The 17,238-nt window shown below is 40.7% G+C and overlaps 1 protein-coding gene across 1 annotated transcript in view; it reads right to left on the bottom strand.

Moving 5' to 3' along the window:
• Positions 1-10,915, bottom strand: part of ptprz1b (protein tyrosine phosphatase receptor type Z1b) — a 56,860-nt gene extending 45,945 nt beyond the window's left edge. The window contains exon 1 of the mRNA XM_071545061.1: positions 10,777-10,915. Coding sequence (XP_071401162.1) covers positions 10,777-10,915 — 139 coding nt within the window. The remainder of the gene's footprint in view (positions 1-10,776) is intronic.
• Positions 10,916-17,238: the final 6,323 nt, after the last annotated feature.

Raw genomic sequence — 17,238 nt, 5'->3', positions numbered from 1 at the left:
AAATGATACACATAGCACTTTGGCTTATTTAACATTGGCTCAGGAAACATTGGGAACTGATGGTGGTATTTGAACCAGCAACCTTCTGCTCATAACACTCACATAGCTGCTGTGCAACTGAAGGGTTTATTTTCAAAACGTTATATAAGGCATTTTGGAAATAAAACCTTCATCACTCAATATTAAAAAACAACAGATAATTACGTGCTCTAAAATGTAAAATGTTGTAAAAGAGGGCTGCACATAGCTAATAACCTTTTTTTATTGTTCACTACTCAATATATATATATACAAATATTTCATCCGCTGAAAACTTGTGATTTCTAGAAATGGGATTTCTACTTTCAGTTTACTTTGCAAGCAATCATTTTATCAGAGCCGCTGTAATATTTTTTCCAATTGATAATTCATTTTAAAACAAAACACTTCAGTTCAGATAAAAAAGGATTATTCCTTTGTTGGACAGGAGACTTCAGTCATTTTTATTCAGCCGAATGAATGTCTATGAACGCATTCATGGGCACACACACACACACACACACACACACACACACACACAGACTGACATAAAGGAGTGAGCCTGGAAGCTGACAAGATCTAAGCTACAAAATGAATCTATTATGTATGGCATAGACAGGGCTATACACACACACACACACACAAACTCACGCACACACACACACACACACACACACACGCCTGTCAGTCATCCACCAGCATCTGTGTTAATGATGGACTGTCACACACATCGGCAGCCACTGAGTCTGACAATCAGGCCTGTCAGATTATTCAAGAAAAAAACGAAAAGAAAAAAACCCGTCAGTCTTGAATCAGAATCCCCATCTGCTCTTCATGATCTCAGCCGCTCCGTCTAGACGTGCCAACATGAAAAAGACTTTCAGGAGACGAGACTGTCTTCACACACACACACACACACACACACACACACACACACCTGGAGCTGCTCAGTTAAGAATTAAACAATGGAAGACCGACTCTGTGGACTGATTTACTGTTGATCTGAACTTGTGGTTGCTAACAGCAAAACAGCAGAAAATAGTAAAAGCCAGTAGTTTCAGTGAAGCTCCACACTGACAGAGAACACAACAAACAAAGTGTTCTGGTCACATTGTCTCTATTTCAGCGACATTTCACAGGTTCACCTCGCCTCCAAACTGCGGCAGACTAGAGTTTAAGTTGTAAAAACATTTCACAGAGGCAACAGAGCTGCTCTGGAGGCAGAAATAATCTGATTGGTTGAGTTAAACCTCAACCAAGTAGATTATTGGTTGAGTTAAACCTTAGTGGGCGGAGCCAAAGAGTGCAAGTAAGCTAGCTGACAAACTTGAAGGGCAAAGAAAGAACTCTTGTCAAAATATAGATAAAAAATATAAAAGATATTCATTCATTCATGACCATGGCATCATGATGTTGAAGGTCAGCAGCTAGCTAACTAGCTTACCTAGATAGCTATAGGCTATTATGGCTAGTTTGGAAGGTCAGCTAGGCTAACTAGCTAACATAGATCAGTGATTCTCAACCTTTTTCATATCAAGGACCCCTAATCTAGTCCACATCAGAGCCATGGACCCCCGTTTGATGAGATTTCTTCTCTCGGAACCAAATCTGAGAATATTTTTATTGTCAGATATGATTTTGTCCAGAACTCCATGACTGTCTGTATTGTAGGTAGAGAGATAACAGAGAAACTATGATCAAAACAGTCATTCTTCTATATAGGCTACTCTAACTGTGTTAGCTTCTTGTAAATGAAATAATGCTGAAGTTTAACAATTCATCAGTTTCCTGGGGACCCCCTGGAACCCCCTCAAGGGCCCCTGGTGGCCCCCGGACCCCATGTTGAGAACCACTGACTTAGATAACAAAAGTAGTATTAATATTAGCTACCTGCTGTCTTACCCCTTGCTTTTCTCACTGGGTGTCAGTCCAGTATTGCCTATTCTTTTCCAAGGAAGGTAGCTATTGGCTGCTCAAAAAGTCACTCGAAGTCGCCAGATGACATCATACGCTAATTTACATATCAACATATAACCTGCAGTTCCCGCTCTTAGTGGAGGGAGGGGGGGGGCTGCACTGTGTATGAGGAGCGCTGCAGCCATGACACCTCTTTGGTTCAGACAAACCAGTAGCTTCAGCCGTGCCAATCTGTCACCAAATGCTTTAGGATTCAATACAGTAACATTAGCAACAGAGCTTCAGTCTAACGTTACTCAGCCAGAAATCTGTGGTTCTTTGGCTCCGCCCACTGAGGTTTAACTCAACCAATCAGATTATTTCTGCCTCTGAGAAATGTTTGTTGAACTAAAACTCCAATCTGCCAGCTTGTGACTATTGGTGGAAAACAGATTAGACCGGCCGGGTCGGTAAACTTGAGTGTGCCGTGTGCAGTTTACTGACATCATGATGCAGGATTTCTGGGTATTAAAACACGCAGGTATGAAGGTATTAAGTCTTCAAAATTCAAACAGTTACCTCTCGCCAACGTGTGGAAATTACATGCATTAAATAACCAGTTAACTCATTAACTCTGCCACAGTATGCAGAAGAGAAGAACAAGCAAGGAGGGAAGAGGGAGAGAAAATGGGAAAGGGAGAGAGAGTGTGTTTGTGGAAGAGGGAACACACACACACACACACACACACACACACACCCTCCCATCATTACCTCATATCTCCCACAGGGCTCCAGTAGCAGCCACACAGATTGAGAAACAACTGGAGCAGAAGAGAGGCCAGTTTAAAGTATTTGGTGACTAAGGGAATGGTTGAGAGCATCGTGTGCAGCAAACACACACACACACACACACACACACACACACACACACACACACACACACACACACACACAACAGATAAATGCAGGATAAATGCATGAAACCTTTTCAATGGAAGCCACTGTGCTACTTAACCAACTATTTGACCTGAATATTCTGAATATGAACAGATGACAAGTCTGCTTCTCCTCCAATCAGGAAATTCAGAACATAAGGAAATGGTTTCTTAATGCCAGAATATTATGAACTAACCTGGACAGGCAGGAATATTAATATGTAAAATGTGTGTGTGTGTGTGAGTGTGTGTGTGGTGTGTGTGTGTGTGTGTGTTCCCCAGACAGATCTCTAGGGGAGTGTTGGAGCCTCCATCGCCCCCGGCTATGACTTGATTGGATCAAAGAGAGAGAGAGAGGAGAGAGAGACACAGAGGGAGAGAGAGAGAGAGAGAGAGAGAGGGGGAGAGAGAGAGACACAGAGGGAAAGAGAGAGAGAGAGACACAGAGGGATAGAGAGACACACAGAGAGAGAGAGAGAGAGAGAGAGACACACACACAGAGGGATAGAGAGACAGAGAGAGAGAGAGAGAGAGAGAGAGAGAGAGAGAGAGAGACTATGGGCAATAATACTGAATGAATTCCTGCCTGAATTCTATCTTTTTTCTTACTTTTGCTGCTGCAACGCCCCAGTTCCTCCACAGGGATCAATAAAGTTTCATCTTACCTTATCTATCTCCATGAAGAATAACATCGAATCTGATATCTAACTTGTTAAGTATGTATTGATATTGTTGTCACCCTATGCTTTGGAAATGTCTGGGATCTCAGTATTATGCCAATAACAAATTGAAATTCAACTGAGAAAGTGAGAAACAAAATCCCATATCCCTATAATATTCATATAATATTCCTACAGTGTTTCACTGGTACACAATAGTGTCTTTATAGTCTTGTATATGACTTTATAGTGGCCTTGTCCTACTTTACGGTATTTTTTTATCTTCCTTGGTATCACTATAGTATTCCTACAATAATCCTACAGGCCAATAGTGTGTCAGGGATATGGAAATTTGTTTACAAATTGTGTTGTGTGATTTTTGTCTCCTATGGCAGTGATTCTCAACCTTTTTCATATCAAGGACCCCTAATTTAATCACATTAGGGCCACAGACTCCCATTTGATGAGATTTTGTCTCTCGGACCCAAATCTGAGAATATTTTTATTGTTAGATTTTGTCCAGAACTCCATGACTATCTGTATTGTAGGTAGAGAGATAACAGAGAAACTATGATCAGATCAGTCATTCTTCTACATTCTCTAATTGTGTTCACTTTTTGTAAATGAAATAATGAAGTTTAATAATTCATCAATTTGCTAGGGACCCCCTGGAACCCCCTCAAGGACCCCTGGTGGTCCCCGGACCCCACGTTGAGAACCACTGTCCTATGGTATTACATTAAAATCCTAAAATAAAAAACTAAACTCCTTCACTTTAGTAAAAGTAGCAATACCATAATAGAAAAATACTTAATTAAAAGTAAAAGTTCTGCATTCAAATGTTTACTTCAATAAAAGTCTTGAAGTATTAGCAGTAAAATGAACTGAAGTATCAAAGTAAAAGTCGTCATTCTGTCAGAGAGTTAAATTATTGAAGCATGAACCTGTCAGAAGTATTTTAATGTTGTCGGTCTAACTGCTCCATATACTGTTCTGGAGTTTAAACTCTAACAATGCAACATGTTTTATGAGCTTATCGTGTGTTTTGTGTGTAAAACCTTATTCTGCAAAGTAACAAGTAACTCCAGCCGGCAGATAAATGTAGTGGAGGAAAAAGAACAAGATTTCCCTCTGAGATGTAGAGGAGGAAAAGTAGAAAGTCTCACAGGATGGAAATACTCAAGTAAAGTGTCAGAACCTCAGAACTGGACTGTACTTGAGTAAATGGACTTAGTTACTTTCCATCTCTGCCTGTAATATTCCTCATAGTGTGTCTGTAGTTTAAATGAGGTTATAGAGACCTTATTGTACTTGTTGATAGTATTCTGTAATCTCTTATGGTATCACTATAATATTCCTATGATATTCCTGTGATATTCCTATAGGGACTTGTAGTTTTGCTGTGATATTTGTATAGTATCCTTCAGACAATGTAGAGAGAGAGAGCGTCCCGCCACTCCCAGATAGCATTCGCCTGGAAGAGGAGACTCGGGGTTATCAGAGCACAGCGATTACACAACACACACACACACACACACACACACACACACACACACACACACACACATAACAGATGGGGCCCTGGGGGGTGTTTTCCAGGCAGAAGGATCCCAGCGACCCCCTGGAGACTGAGCAGAGAAGGATGAAGAGGATGAGGAGTGTGTGTGTGTGTGTGTGTGTGGAGGAGGGGGGGTGATAGTCTTTTTACTGTTGAATCCTTTACACACACACACACATGTACAGGCTGCCTCCCGGTTCCAGAAAGCCAAATTTAAGTTACCTGGAATTGAATTTAAGACCGATTCAAAACTCAAAGTGACTGAAGGGTTTTTTTTAAAGGAGAACAGGTGAATTCAGTCACAAAGTGAGACACTTTCACAGCCTGGATCCTCTCCATTAAGAGATATTGAGGGATGAATTTCAGGTAATAATAACTTTTTTCCAAAATGGATGTATTGCAGTTTGGACTCAGTGAGTCTCCGAGAGACTCACTGATCTGAATGCAGGTTGGTGCTGCTGTAACTGAGGTGTACTGAAATCCCTGAGAAATAAAGACAATCAAAAACGAATGAAAGAGAAGTGAAGAGAGACTAGAGAGATATTTTGTGGTGTCTCTCTTTCCGTTAACAGAGCGGCTCCAGCGCTTTAATGACAAAAAGAAAAGCGTTAAAGGTTTTGGTTTTTCTGGTTTCTACCGCAGCTTTGGGAGAGAGAGCGGCTCACGTTCACAAATATTGATCAAACTTCTCTTGCTCAGCGTATGTGAATTGTTGATATTGAGCGCCGTGCTCAATATCAACCTTCTTCCATTATTCATTTCATGTTTTTCTTGTGATTTAAAAAACTCCTTTCTGCCTCCGTCCTCCCCTCGTCTTTCTCTCATTTCATCTCTCATTCAGGTCACAGGATTATTTTGCTGCTGAACCCTCAAACTCTTTACTATTGGTTGCTCGTCACGTTGGTGATCTCTAACTTCTCTAAATCTCTAAATACTATGATGGGGTGGCACAGCTCAGAGATCTGCCAGCACGGATTAAAATAAGACACAGAAACTGGTGTAGAGCAAAATGCATGGCCAGGTATTTCCCTCTTTAAAGCTCCATATCCTCCACTGTCCAGAGTTTTATTTTGTGTCTTTCTGTCCATTCAAAGCTGTGTGTGTGGTGTCATGAACCAAAAACACTCTCAATCCATTTCTCCACGTTCATTTTCCAGCATCTCTCTGAGCCTTACCAAGAACAGGCCGTTTCTGTCGCCGTGTCTTTAAGGCTCATTAATATTAACGACCCCTCTGTTCTGATTGGCTAACCGTTTCAAGAGTGAAACGTGAGATGCCGCGGCTATTATTTCTTACAAAAATGCTAATGAGCGAACCTTTGTGACGTCACAAAGTTACGGAAGTCCAAACGGCTCATTTAGAGGCTCGCTTTTCTAATATGGATTGTGTGGATTTAGTTTTGATACTTTCACCATGTTTAGATAGACCATCCAACTCCTTTATCATCACAGAGGCAAGGGGAGTCCTGCTTTACACCAGATGGACCTTTAAGGCAAAACCAAAAAAACTGAAAGTAGGCGATGATGAAAATACTTGTGTGCAAATGTGAGCAAACAACTAAATCTCCCTACTTCAGTATCAAGGGCATTGAAAATAGCGACTAATATAACCATGCAAGGTTAGGTTGCTGCATTCAAAAAATTCAAAGAGCGATTTGTCTTCTCGTCTCACTCGTTTGACCTTAGATATTTAATAGTAATGTATTTAATAAAGGAATGTATCTTGGTTCTCTTGACCTGCCATACCAAAACAAATACACTAGACTGGACAAAACTGCGATGTCAGTGCAATGTAGATAAAACTATTATGTGAAAATGATGTGATTACAGTGTAAAAGAGTATGGAAACACAATAAAGACAGTTCAGAGAAATTTTTGTGATCTAGTAACTGAAGCTTCTTCTTCTGTCGCTCTGGATAAGGGCATCAGCTAAATGTCTAAAACATAAAAACGAATGTAAATGTAAATGTTCTTTGTTTTGACCCAGGACAGATTACAGTCTCTCACAGAACGGAGCTGGGAGGCGGCCTGCAGTGAGAGGAGATCCATCTCAAATCCACTGCTCCACCTGACTGGATGGAAATCAAATGGAAGTTCTTCCATAAAAACAACAGGCAGAGCGAGGCACTAACACTGTGAGGGTTGGGGGTTCCATTCCCACCCATGCTGAGAATGTATCCAGCAAATAGCAGAAGTAGTTAGAAGCACTTTACATTACGGTACACAAATGACAGGGTAATTACTGTGTAATTACATAGAAATTATCAGAAAGTAAATTTTCTGGTAATAATGAGTAACTATTTTGCAATTATAATGTCTAATTTCTCGGTTAAATTTTGGTAATTTCTGGTGATAACGAGTAATTATTAGCATGATAAGAGTAAGCTATGCAATCATGACTGAATTATTACTATGTAATGCTTAATTTGTAAGCATTTGCTTACCAGCCTTTCCAATATCTATTATGGAAGTGCTAGATAACATCATGGGAACTGAACTGCCAGGTAAAGTCAGGCTTAATACACCAATGTTACACTGATTTACTCTGTAGTTACTCTATTCCTTGGTTACCTCCTGATAATTTCTATGTAATTACACAGTAATTATCTTGTAATTTGTGTTCCGTAATGTAAAGTGCTACTGAAGTCAGTGCAGATCACAGAGGGGTTTTCACAGTAAACAGGAGTGTGTGGTGATATTTAGCTTTAAAGGAGAAAAGCCTCAGGTTGGAACACATAAAGATATTGTCACATTTATGAATGACTGGTGGCTGCAGAATGCAAACTGTACAGGAGGAGAGACTCTGAATGTTTCTATTTAACTGTCAGTTGAGCTCCTGTGGGCCGTGGCACTGTAGACTTTAATATATTCTGTTTGGTTGTTCTTATATCAAAATCGTATTGCTTTTACTTTCTGGAAAACAGTGTGTCTTTAGTGGTTACATCATGGCGGACCAGTCCAGTAGGCATAAAATTCATTAAAAAAGTAGATAAAAATTCCATCCAATAATATCGTCACAGATTTTTGGACAGTTCCTTGTCACTGCAGTGCATTCTGGTCTCTCTCCTGCTCCTGTGGTGGAGAAATTGGTCTCTCTCCTCTTCTCCGATGGCTCTCTCCCTATATGATTGTTGAACGTCTCTCGGTGCAAAATGGCGGCTCTAGAAAGAAGCCCTCGCTCTTTGATTCTGAGGGACTGACACCAAAACCTGACGTTTACCGCTGAGGTTTTACATCCTGAAACATTTTCTCATATCAAACTCCACTGGAGCTGCTGGAAACATCTGGAGGTGACGTCACCTCGTCTACGATTGGCCGGTTATCCACCAAGAAGAAAAACACAACTAACGACTGAATGGACTCAGAAATGCAACAAACAACATTATCAGTTGCTGAATTTAACAGTGTTTAAGTGTTTCAGGATGGATTTTCCCTTTAAATCTGACCCACGCTGCTAATTGGCATTCATCCTGACATGGCTCGCCTGTGCCGCTGCCTTTGTATTTGTGATTTAGTTCGTTAAAAGCTGCAGTTCTTTGTCATGTGGCGTTTCCGTTACTTTGTCCACCCGCTGAACACAAGCAAACCAAACAGCTGCAGCACATTTGATAATAAAAAGTGGCTTAAAACGGAGGATTGTGATTTTGACGCAGCCTCATTTTAAACTGTTTTCCTCAGCTTCTCTCTTGTCCTTTCAATTGAGTTCCTCTTTTTCCCAACTCTCTCTCTCTCTCTCTCCCCTCCTCCTCCTCTTTCATTTCCCCTTACTTCCTCCTGTCTTCTCTTCTTCTACCCAAACTAAAAAGCTGCGCACCGTGCCTCACAATGAAGTGTGTTCCTTTCACATGTTAATGCTTTTACTCACGGCCCGCTGCACAGCGCAAGGCAAACACAGGGCCGGTCAGAAAAACAAGCTTTTTACACACACACACACACACACACACACACACACACACACACACACACACACAGTAGGGATGGCTACAGTTACACTCTATCTAAGTGAGCTGCCACTGAGTCGCCTTCAGTTGTGATGCTGAACTTAGAAAACCAACAGAGAGGAAAATGAGAAGTCTGGAATATGTAATTTCCCTAAAAAGAAAGAAAGCAAGAAATAAAGAAAGAAAGCAAGAAAGGAAGGAACAAAGGAAGAAAGGAGAGGGAATGAGGTAAAAGACAGAAGAAGAAAAGCAGCAGAGAGACAAAGCGGGAGTGAGAGTGGAAGTGAGAAAGACAAGGAGAGAAAAAGAAAGCGAGTCTGTGTTTCATTTCCATTGGAGACTCGGAGGCTTTTCATCATTCATGACCATTAAGCTGGTTTCAGTGTATCACCAAAAAAAAAAGAAAAGAAAAGAAAAACCTATTACAGTTTGAGGAACAGGGTGTGTGTGCCTGGGAATAGATTTTAGAGATTTGGAAGAGGGGGAGAAAAACAATCTGCAAGAAGAAAACACACGTGCGTCTATTGAAATTCAGGCCCCTTGACGAATCTGAGTAGAAACCAGTCGAATGAGGAGAATCTCACGGCCGCTCGCTGTACAGTAATTGACTGCGTGCGTTTGAATCCGGCTTGAGTTATTTCATTAATATAACTCCGCTAAAAAAAAACACATGACTCACAACCAGGTTCCAGTGTTTAGATTAAATCCTGTGTGCAAAAAGTTTGTTTCAGGGTGGATGTTATCTTCAGACGGCGGTTCTCAACCTGGGGGTCGGGACTCCGCCAGGGGGTCGCGACAAAATCTCGAGGGGGTCGCAAGATGATTTATGGGACAGGAAAACAGCATATTTCTACTATAAACATTTACTATCATATCTATTTTTTATTATTTTCTGCAAATTTTAGATTTTTCTTGTGAAATACGGAACAGTTTTCAGCCTTTTGGCCTCTGATAATGACATGAAACGACCTGAAAAACTGTTCACTGCTCATGAATAGGCATCGCTTCATTTTAAGGGGTAACGAGACAAAAATTTTGACAACTTTACCAATTTTTCACCAAATGCTTTAACGGTCAACACATTAAAATCTTCCCCAATGGACGGAAAACGTTTCTAGATTTGTCAATAGTTGCTTTTGAGAAATAAAGTCACCAGGTTGTTTTTTTTTAAAGTCTAGCAACAAAAAAGCATATTTACTTAAATTTTACAAGTTTAAAAGTTTTTTTAACAAGTTCTCACATGGAGTCTAGAAGTTCTCACATCGAGTCTACAAGTTCTCACAGAGTCTACAAGTTCTCACATAGAGTCTACAAGTTCTCACATCAAGTCTACAAGTTCTCACAGAGTCTACAAGTTCTCACATGGAGTCTACAAGTTCTCACATGGAGTCTACAAGTTCTCACATGGAGTCTACAAGTTCTCACATGGAGTCTACAAGTTCTCACATGGAGTCTACAAGTTCTCACATGGAGTCTACAAGTTCTCACATCAAGTCTACAAGTTCTCACACAGAGTCTACAAGTTCTCACATAGAGTCTACAAGTTCTCACATAGAGTCTACAAGTTCTCACATCAAGTCTACAAGTTCTCACATCAAGTCTACAAGTTCTCAGGTTTTGCAACATAAATACCTTCATAGATATCTAGCATTTTCTTACATGCTTCAAATGATATTGTGATATTTATTTGCTGTTGACACTTCAAATCTTCTGCCTAGAACATAGAGGTGTCAAATTAGGAGGCGTCAGATGACAGGCGGCAGTTTTCACCAGCAATGTGTTCGGTCCCTGAACGCATCATCGGGGTTGCAGGCAGAGTAAAGTTGAATGCGTCTGGACTGATCTTGCCGGCAGCCTGTTGGAGGCCGGCTCTCCTCAGTAAGCGGCTCCCCGCTCCCTGCAGGACCATCACTGCTGTTTGTTTGTGTCGGACAGAGGCTTAGCACAGCGGGCGCCCAGTGCTGAGTTTGCTAATGTAATCTAACCATATGTCAGGGGAGATCAGGACCCCCTCAACTCCCCAACCACAGCCCCTCCCCCACCCCACCACTATTAAGACGTAATTCCTTTATTTCATGTGATGTTCAGACGGCGGTCATTTAGCGATCCCCAGGGTCTCATGTAACTGTCCCTTGAGCTTGCTATTTTAGGAAGCGTCTATGTAAAAAAATGTTGTCATTTATTGTTAAAGAGCTCTTAAAAAGCTCCGGCCTCTTTATTACTAAATTCACTGCTCATCAGACAGTCCAATACCTTTTACCTTTAAAGGATACGTTTGGTGATTTTGGACCTATATGTAACGAGTCTCTTCATCCCTGTAGTTCTTGGACCCACAGACAGTATTGGCTCCAGAGTCGGCTGTCATGGGCTTCAGGTTCAGGTTCAGGTTCAGGTTCAGGTTACTTTATTTGTACCTGTAGGTAGATTTCTGTTTTGCTGTTCTTTGAATTCCGGAGGCCTGCTATAGTTTTCATACTAGACCAGGCTGAGCCAAGGTTATTTGCAGCCATCTTGTTCTCTAGTTCAGATTTATAGTTCTGTTTTGCTTTTAAAATTTCTATTTTCAGCTCCTTAGTAGCTATATGCAGATCAGAGGCTACTCCCTGTTTAAAAACGCGTTTCTTTTTCTGTATGCTGGACTTAACGGATTTGGTCACCCATGGTTTGTTGTCAGGGTAAATTTTAACTCATTTACAAGGAATGATCATGTCCCTACAAAAGGCAGCATATGAGCAGGTTACATCAACAAGTTTGTCCAAATCATCACCACAAGACTGTTTAAACATGGCATTATCGGCAGCAAGAGGCAGCGGAGCTCGCTGTTTCAACTGACAGCTGACTCTGGAGACAATACTGTCTGTGGGCCCAAGTGCTACAGGTTTGGAAAAGATTATATATATTATTATAGATGTAGGTCCAAAATCACTGAACGGTTACAGAAATGGTGTCTAGCTTGTACCGACCTGAGTACGACCAGTCGATATCCTTCCTCAGGCCTCGGATCAACGGCTCTGCTGCCACAACTACAGGGGAGAGAGAGAGAGAGATTAGTGTCATTTTGCAGTGTAGAACACACACACACACACACACACACACAGCGCCATGTCCACCTGCTGGGTGATTTTGTCGTATGACGAGTGACAGGCTTTCCCTCTCACTCACAGCCACTCAGCCCGGTGGGAGACGGACGAGCGACATTCAGTCAGAGAGGAAAAGACACATGGAGGGAAAGAATGAGAGAGAGAGAGACATAAAGAAGCTATAGAGGGGGATGGAGAGAAGCAAAAAAAACGACAAAAGAAGTTAAAACAGAAAGGTGGAGGAACATTAACCGTACGTTCAGACAGGAAGCGCTTCGCCTTAGTTTGATGACGTGAAATTGGCGACATGCAAACAGATTTGATGAAACAACTTGACATAATAGAAACTAGCAGAGCGACAGACCAGCTGTTATGATTAGAGGTTTTGTTTGACACATTTCCTGACTTGTGATCTGTAAAAAGAAAATGAAACCATAACTTCTTCACCTGCACCGGTGGCTCCATAGTAGGAACTCATGTTCCTCAGCCAGGCTTTGTTCAAACCCACAGAACTTTATTTTAGATTCTAGTCCAGATCCCAAGGTTTCCAAAGACACCAAACATGTCAGGCTGAATTGCAGGGAAATGTGTAGAAAATGATGCACAACACATCTAGATGTTTTTGATGTAATTTGATGTAATGGAGCAGTAACAAGAAAATGGCGTCTTGGGTTTGAATATTTCATTCAGTATCAGCAGCTGTAGGTTCAATGAAGCGTTGGAACGAGCAGATACAGAATATGGATGAGACATCATTGTTCAGTATGGAAAACATGTTTTTTTTTTACTTTAAAGCTACTTAAGAGGAAATTTAAGGGGAAAATCTGAGTTCAAGGGGTTACACTCGCTTTTTGGGGGGCTATTAATCAATGTTTATGGCAATTTTATGAAGAAATGAAGAACAGAGTGTATTCACATCCCTGTAGATCTTCTTAAAAGCTGGTGCTCAACATATACAGTAAATAAACAGGCAAAATGTTCCTGCACACAGTGTATACATTTCCCATGCTTTAATTATTCCACACCAAACAACAACCACAATTAATTAAAAGCAAGGGATATTATTCATATACTGTGTGCGGAAACACATCCATTATGGTCATAATCTTGACAACGCATCACATCATGTTTTTTTGTCTGGATATTCTTTCAAAATCGCAGCTTACTGTCGGCAACAAGCAGCTAAAAAACCTTTGACTGGCTCTGTGAAGATGAGGAGTGATGAGACAGTGAGCACGTTTACATGGACTGAAATATTCTGATATTAACCCGATTAAGACAATACTCTGAAGAAGACACTGCCATGTAAACAGCATTTTCTGATCACCTTAACCCGAATAAGGTCATAGTCAGTAAGCAATAGTCGAATTAAGACATGTGGAGTATTCTGATCTTAGTGGCATTATTGAAGTGCGTGGTAAACATGTAAACACCTTCATCGCTCTGTGACGTCCTGTCAGAGTTTTCACAGCATTTTGCGACACGTACGGCGATCCGACTGCTTGACGACACACGCTCTAGCTTCCAAAAAATAAAGAAGCACAGTGTTCTGCAAAATGAGCAAGAAAATACTCATAAGGGTATAAACCAGTGATTCTCAACCTTTTTCATATCAAGGACCCATAATTTAGTCCACATTAGAGCCACGGACCACGGAAGATTTTGTCTCTCAAACTCAAATCTGAGAATATTTTTATTATTAGATATGATTTTGTCCAGAATCCCATGACTGTCTGTATTGCAGGTAGAGAGATAACAGAGAAACTATGATCAGAACAGTCATTCTTCTACATTCTCTAACTTCTTGTAAATGAAATAATGGTGAAGTTTAACAGTTGATCGGTTTGCTGGGGACCCTGTGGAACTCCCTTAAGGACCCCTGGTGGTCCCTGAACCCCACGTTGAGAACCACTGGTATAAACCACAGTAGCAACATGACAGAAAGGGTTTCAGGTTAAATTCCGGAGGGAAACTCGGAGGCAGGACGTCAGTCATTAATCGGACTCTGCTCTGTAGCATGTAAACAGGAATATGGATGGAATATTCCATAAGCAGCTCATGTAAACACCTTAATCGAAATATTGTCTTATTTAGAATAAGGTCAATAGTCAATAGATTATTGCAGTCCATATAAACATGCTCACTGTTGATTATTTTAAACCAGCCTTTAAACCAGCATGTTTTTTCCTCCATCATGTCTGTGTTTTAACCCTTTTGCTCCAGGCTGGGCAGCAGCATGTCTGCCTGTATGTTTTCTTTAGGGAATGTAGCTTTTATAAACTTTTTCACTGGTCACAAACAACCCGACGGACATTTTTACAGCTTTAACTATTAAGAAGGGGGAGGAAAAAAACTGATTGGCTTTTCTACTGGAGCCGACGCCTCTTCACCTCCATTTTCTGCGTCCGCCTCCCTCCACTCACCTTCTTCCACTGACTGTATGAACTCGAGCCGACTGGATGATTTTTATGTGTTCGGTCTGAACGTCGGGTTAAAACGTGACAGGAGATAGAGAGGGAGACGATGAAGGATTGGATATTAGTGCAGAGGGATGGAGAGAATGAAAAAGAGGGAGAAGAGAAATAAGAGAAACAAAGAAAAAGGATAAAGGAGTTGAAACTGAGTCCAGACAGTCAGAGTGTCTGACTTTTGACAAAACCTTTATTCTCCAAAAATATTAATAAAAGAAAATTCTCTCTCCACGAATTCAGCAATGGCAACGACAACGATCCTATCAACACTGGTCTCTCCCTCTCTCTCTCTCTCTCTCTCTCTCTCACTCACACACACACACACACACACACACAGGGCGCCAGTGTCATTGTTTATCATCATAAACCAGTTCACAGGACGAGGGAGTGTATTGCACCACCATTAACATCATCATCATCATTTTTCTCAGCACACACACACACACACACACACACACACACACACACGTCCTCCATCTGTGACTCCATACATCATTGTATCCTTTACTGTCCATGAGCGAAAATTACTATCATGGAATAGATAGCTGTGTGTGTGTGTGTGTGTGTGTGTGTGTGTGTCTCTGTGTGTGTGTGTGTCACATGGTTAACTGACTCCAGTAAAAGCACTACATCCAGCCTGTAATAGCTTTCTTCTTCTCTTCTTCTCTCTCCCTCTCCTTCATCCCTCCTTCTCTTAACATCTCTAGACACACAAGGGCACGGGATAACACACACACACACACAGACACACACAGACACACACACACACACACACACAGACACACACACACAGACACACACACACGGGTTAAAGAGAGTCAGATGGCTTTGCGTCACTCATCATCCATCCATCTACCTTCTCTCTCTCTCTCTCTCTCTCTCTCTCTCTCTTTCTCTTTCTCTCTCTCTCCTAATTCCAGTTTTGGTGATTTTCATGTAAAACCTCTTCCACCCTACCAGTTCCACTTGTGGTTTCCACTTTATTTTAGATTCTAGTCCAGATCCCAAGGTTTCCAAAGACACCAAACGTGTCAGGCTGAATTACAGGGAAATGTGTAGAAAATGACACACAACACATCTACATTTTTTTTCCATTTGATGTCATGTAATTTGACTGGAAATAAGCAGCTAAAGCTTCAGTGAGGCGTTGGAACGAGCAGAAAATGGACGGATGGTGACGTCGTACAGCATGGAAAAAACGTTTTTTCCTAACTTTGAAGCTACTTAAGGGGATTTGAATTTAAGGGGAAAGTCAGACAACGAGCAGGTAACAATATGATGGATTTGTTGTTTCTGGACACATGTTCCCTCTTTCAACGTTCCTCCTGTTTTATATGTTTTAATATTATCTTTACCTATTTTATTTTCCTTTTTTCTTTATATTTCAATATGTCATTTGAAAGAGTTGATCACTGTGAAGTGTTGGCTAAATGTTATAAATTGCTGTTGTCTGTATTTGTGGATCTTTCTTTCTTTCTTTTTTAATGTCATTTTAGTAGACAAACCACTGTTTTAATTTCTGTCATACTTGTATTTTTGATTTTACTTTTTGCTTTTGCTTGTAATTGCTTTAATCCATTTATTTCACGTAAAGCACTTTGAATTGCATTATACAGTATGTATGAAAGGTGCTATAAAAATAAAGTTATTGTTATTATTATTATTATTACTGCCTGTCTCTGCAAAACAAAACAAGAATAAAGGCTGATGACAACATCATCATCATCACACCAAAAGAAAAAAAGAGTAAAAAAAAAGATACAGCTGACAGGTGAACTGGGGCAAAAAGAAACCAAATGACATCAAAACTCAACTTGGAGCAGAATGGCACAAAAACAACATGAATAAATAACAAGTAAGAGGGAATAAAATAATAAATTCTCTTTCTCTCCTCTGTCTGTCACTGTGCGCTGCCCCATAAAGCAGAAATACCATAAAACTATATTCTGAGGAGATGAAATCCCTCTGCTGCTGCCAGTCAAGTTAAGCCAGCAGTCAGATTTAGGTCATCATATCTCCAGTTTGCTCACACGGCTCTGCTGAACTCAGGATAATCCCATTGTTTACTGTGTGCAGCAGCGGGATGGAAACAGGATGAATGACTGTACATGTGTTACAGACCACACTTACATACAAACACAGTTAGAGCAATATTCTACTTAGTTTTAATAAAACTACTCACCAAGATCAGATGCAGCTGGACTGACATTGAACACGTTGGTGAACAGATTCAGCAATTCAACTCGTCAATTAACTGTGGGTCCAACGTTTTAGAACAGCATTTTGCATTTTTATTGATAGACGAGAACACAGCCGAGGGAAACCATTTAGGAGAGATAGTTCCTGTTTGGGAGACCGGATCTACTTTTATTTTTAAATACTAATTTTAGTGTAAACCAAGACTAGAGTGGACCCAGGATGCTTTGTTGTCTTATAAGCGGGATCTGTTGTTGAATCTGTTCACAAACGTGTTAAAGCTCCATATCCTCCACTGTCCAGAGTTTTATTTTGTGTCTTGAGGTCCATTCAAAGCTGTGTGTGTGGTGTCATGAACCAAAAACACTCTCAATACATTTTTGCACGTTCATTTTCCAGCATCTCTCAGTGTCTTTAAAGACTCTATACACAACTTTTTTGCTTTTTTTTTTGAAGTAAATGTTGATTGCACAGTGTAATGTCTA

The sequence above is a fragment of the Centroberyx affinis genome, unplaced genomic scaffold (genome assembly GCF_046629955.1).
Source record: "Centroberyx affinis isolate AG114_WGS23_722 - 3 ecotype Tasmania unplaced genomic scaffold, CSIRO-AGI_Caff_v1 ptg004760l_1, whole genome shotgun sequence".
Taxonomy (NCBI): Eukaryota; Metazoa; Chordata; class Actinopteri; order Beryciformes; family Berycidae; genus Centroberyx; species Centroberyx affinis.
The sequence above is the reverse complement of the archived record's forward strand: the minus strand, read 5'-3'. Positions and strand labels throughout refer to the sequence as shown.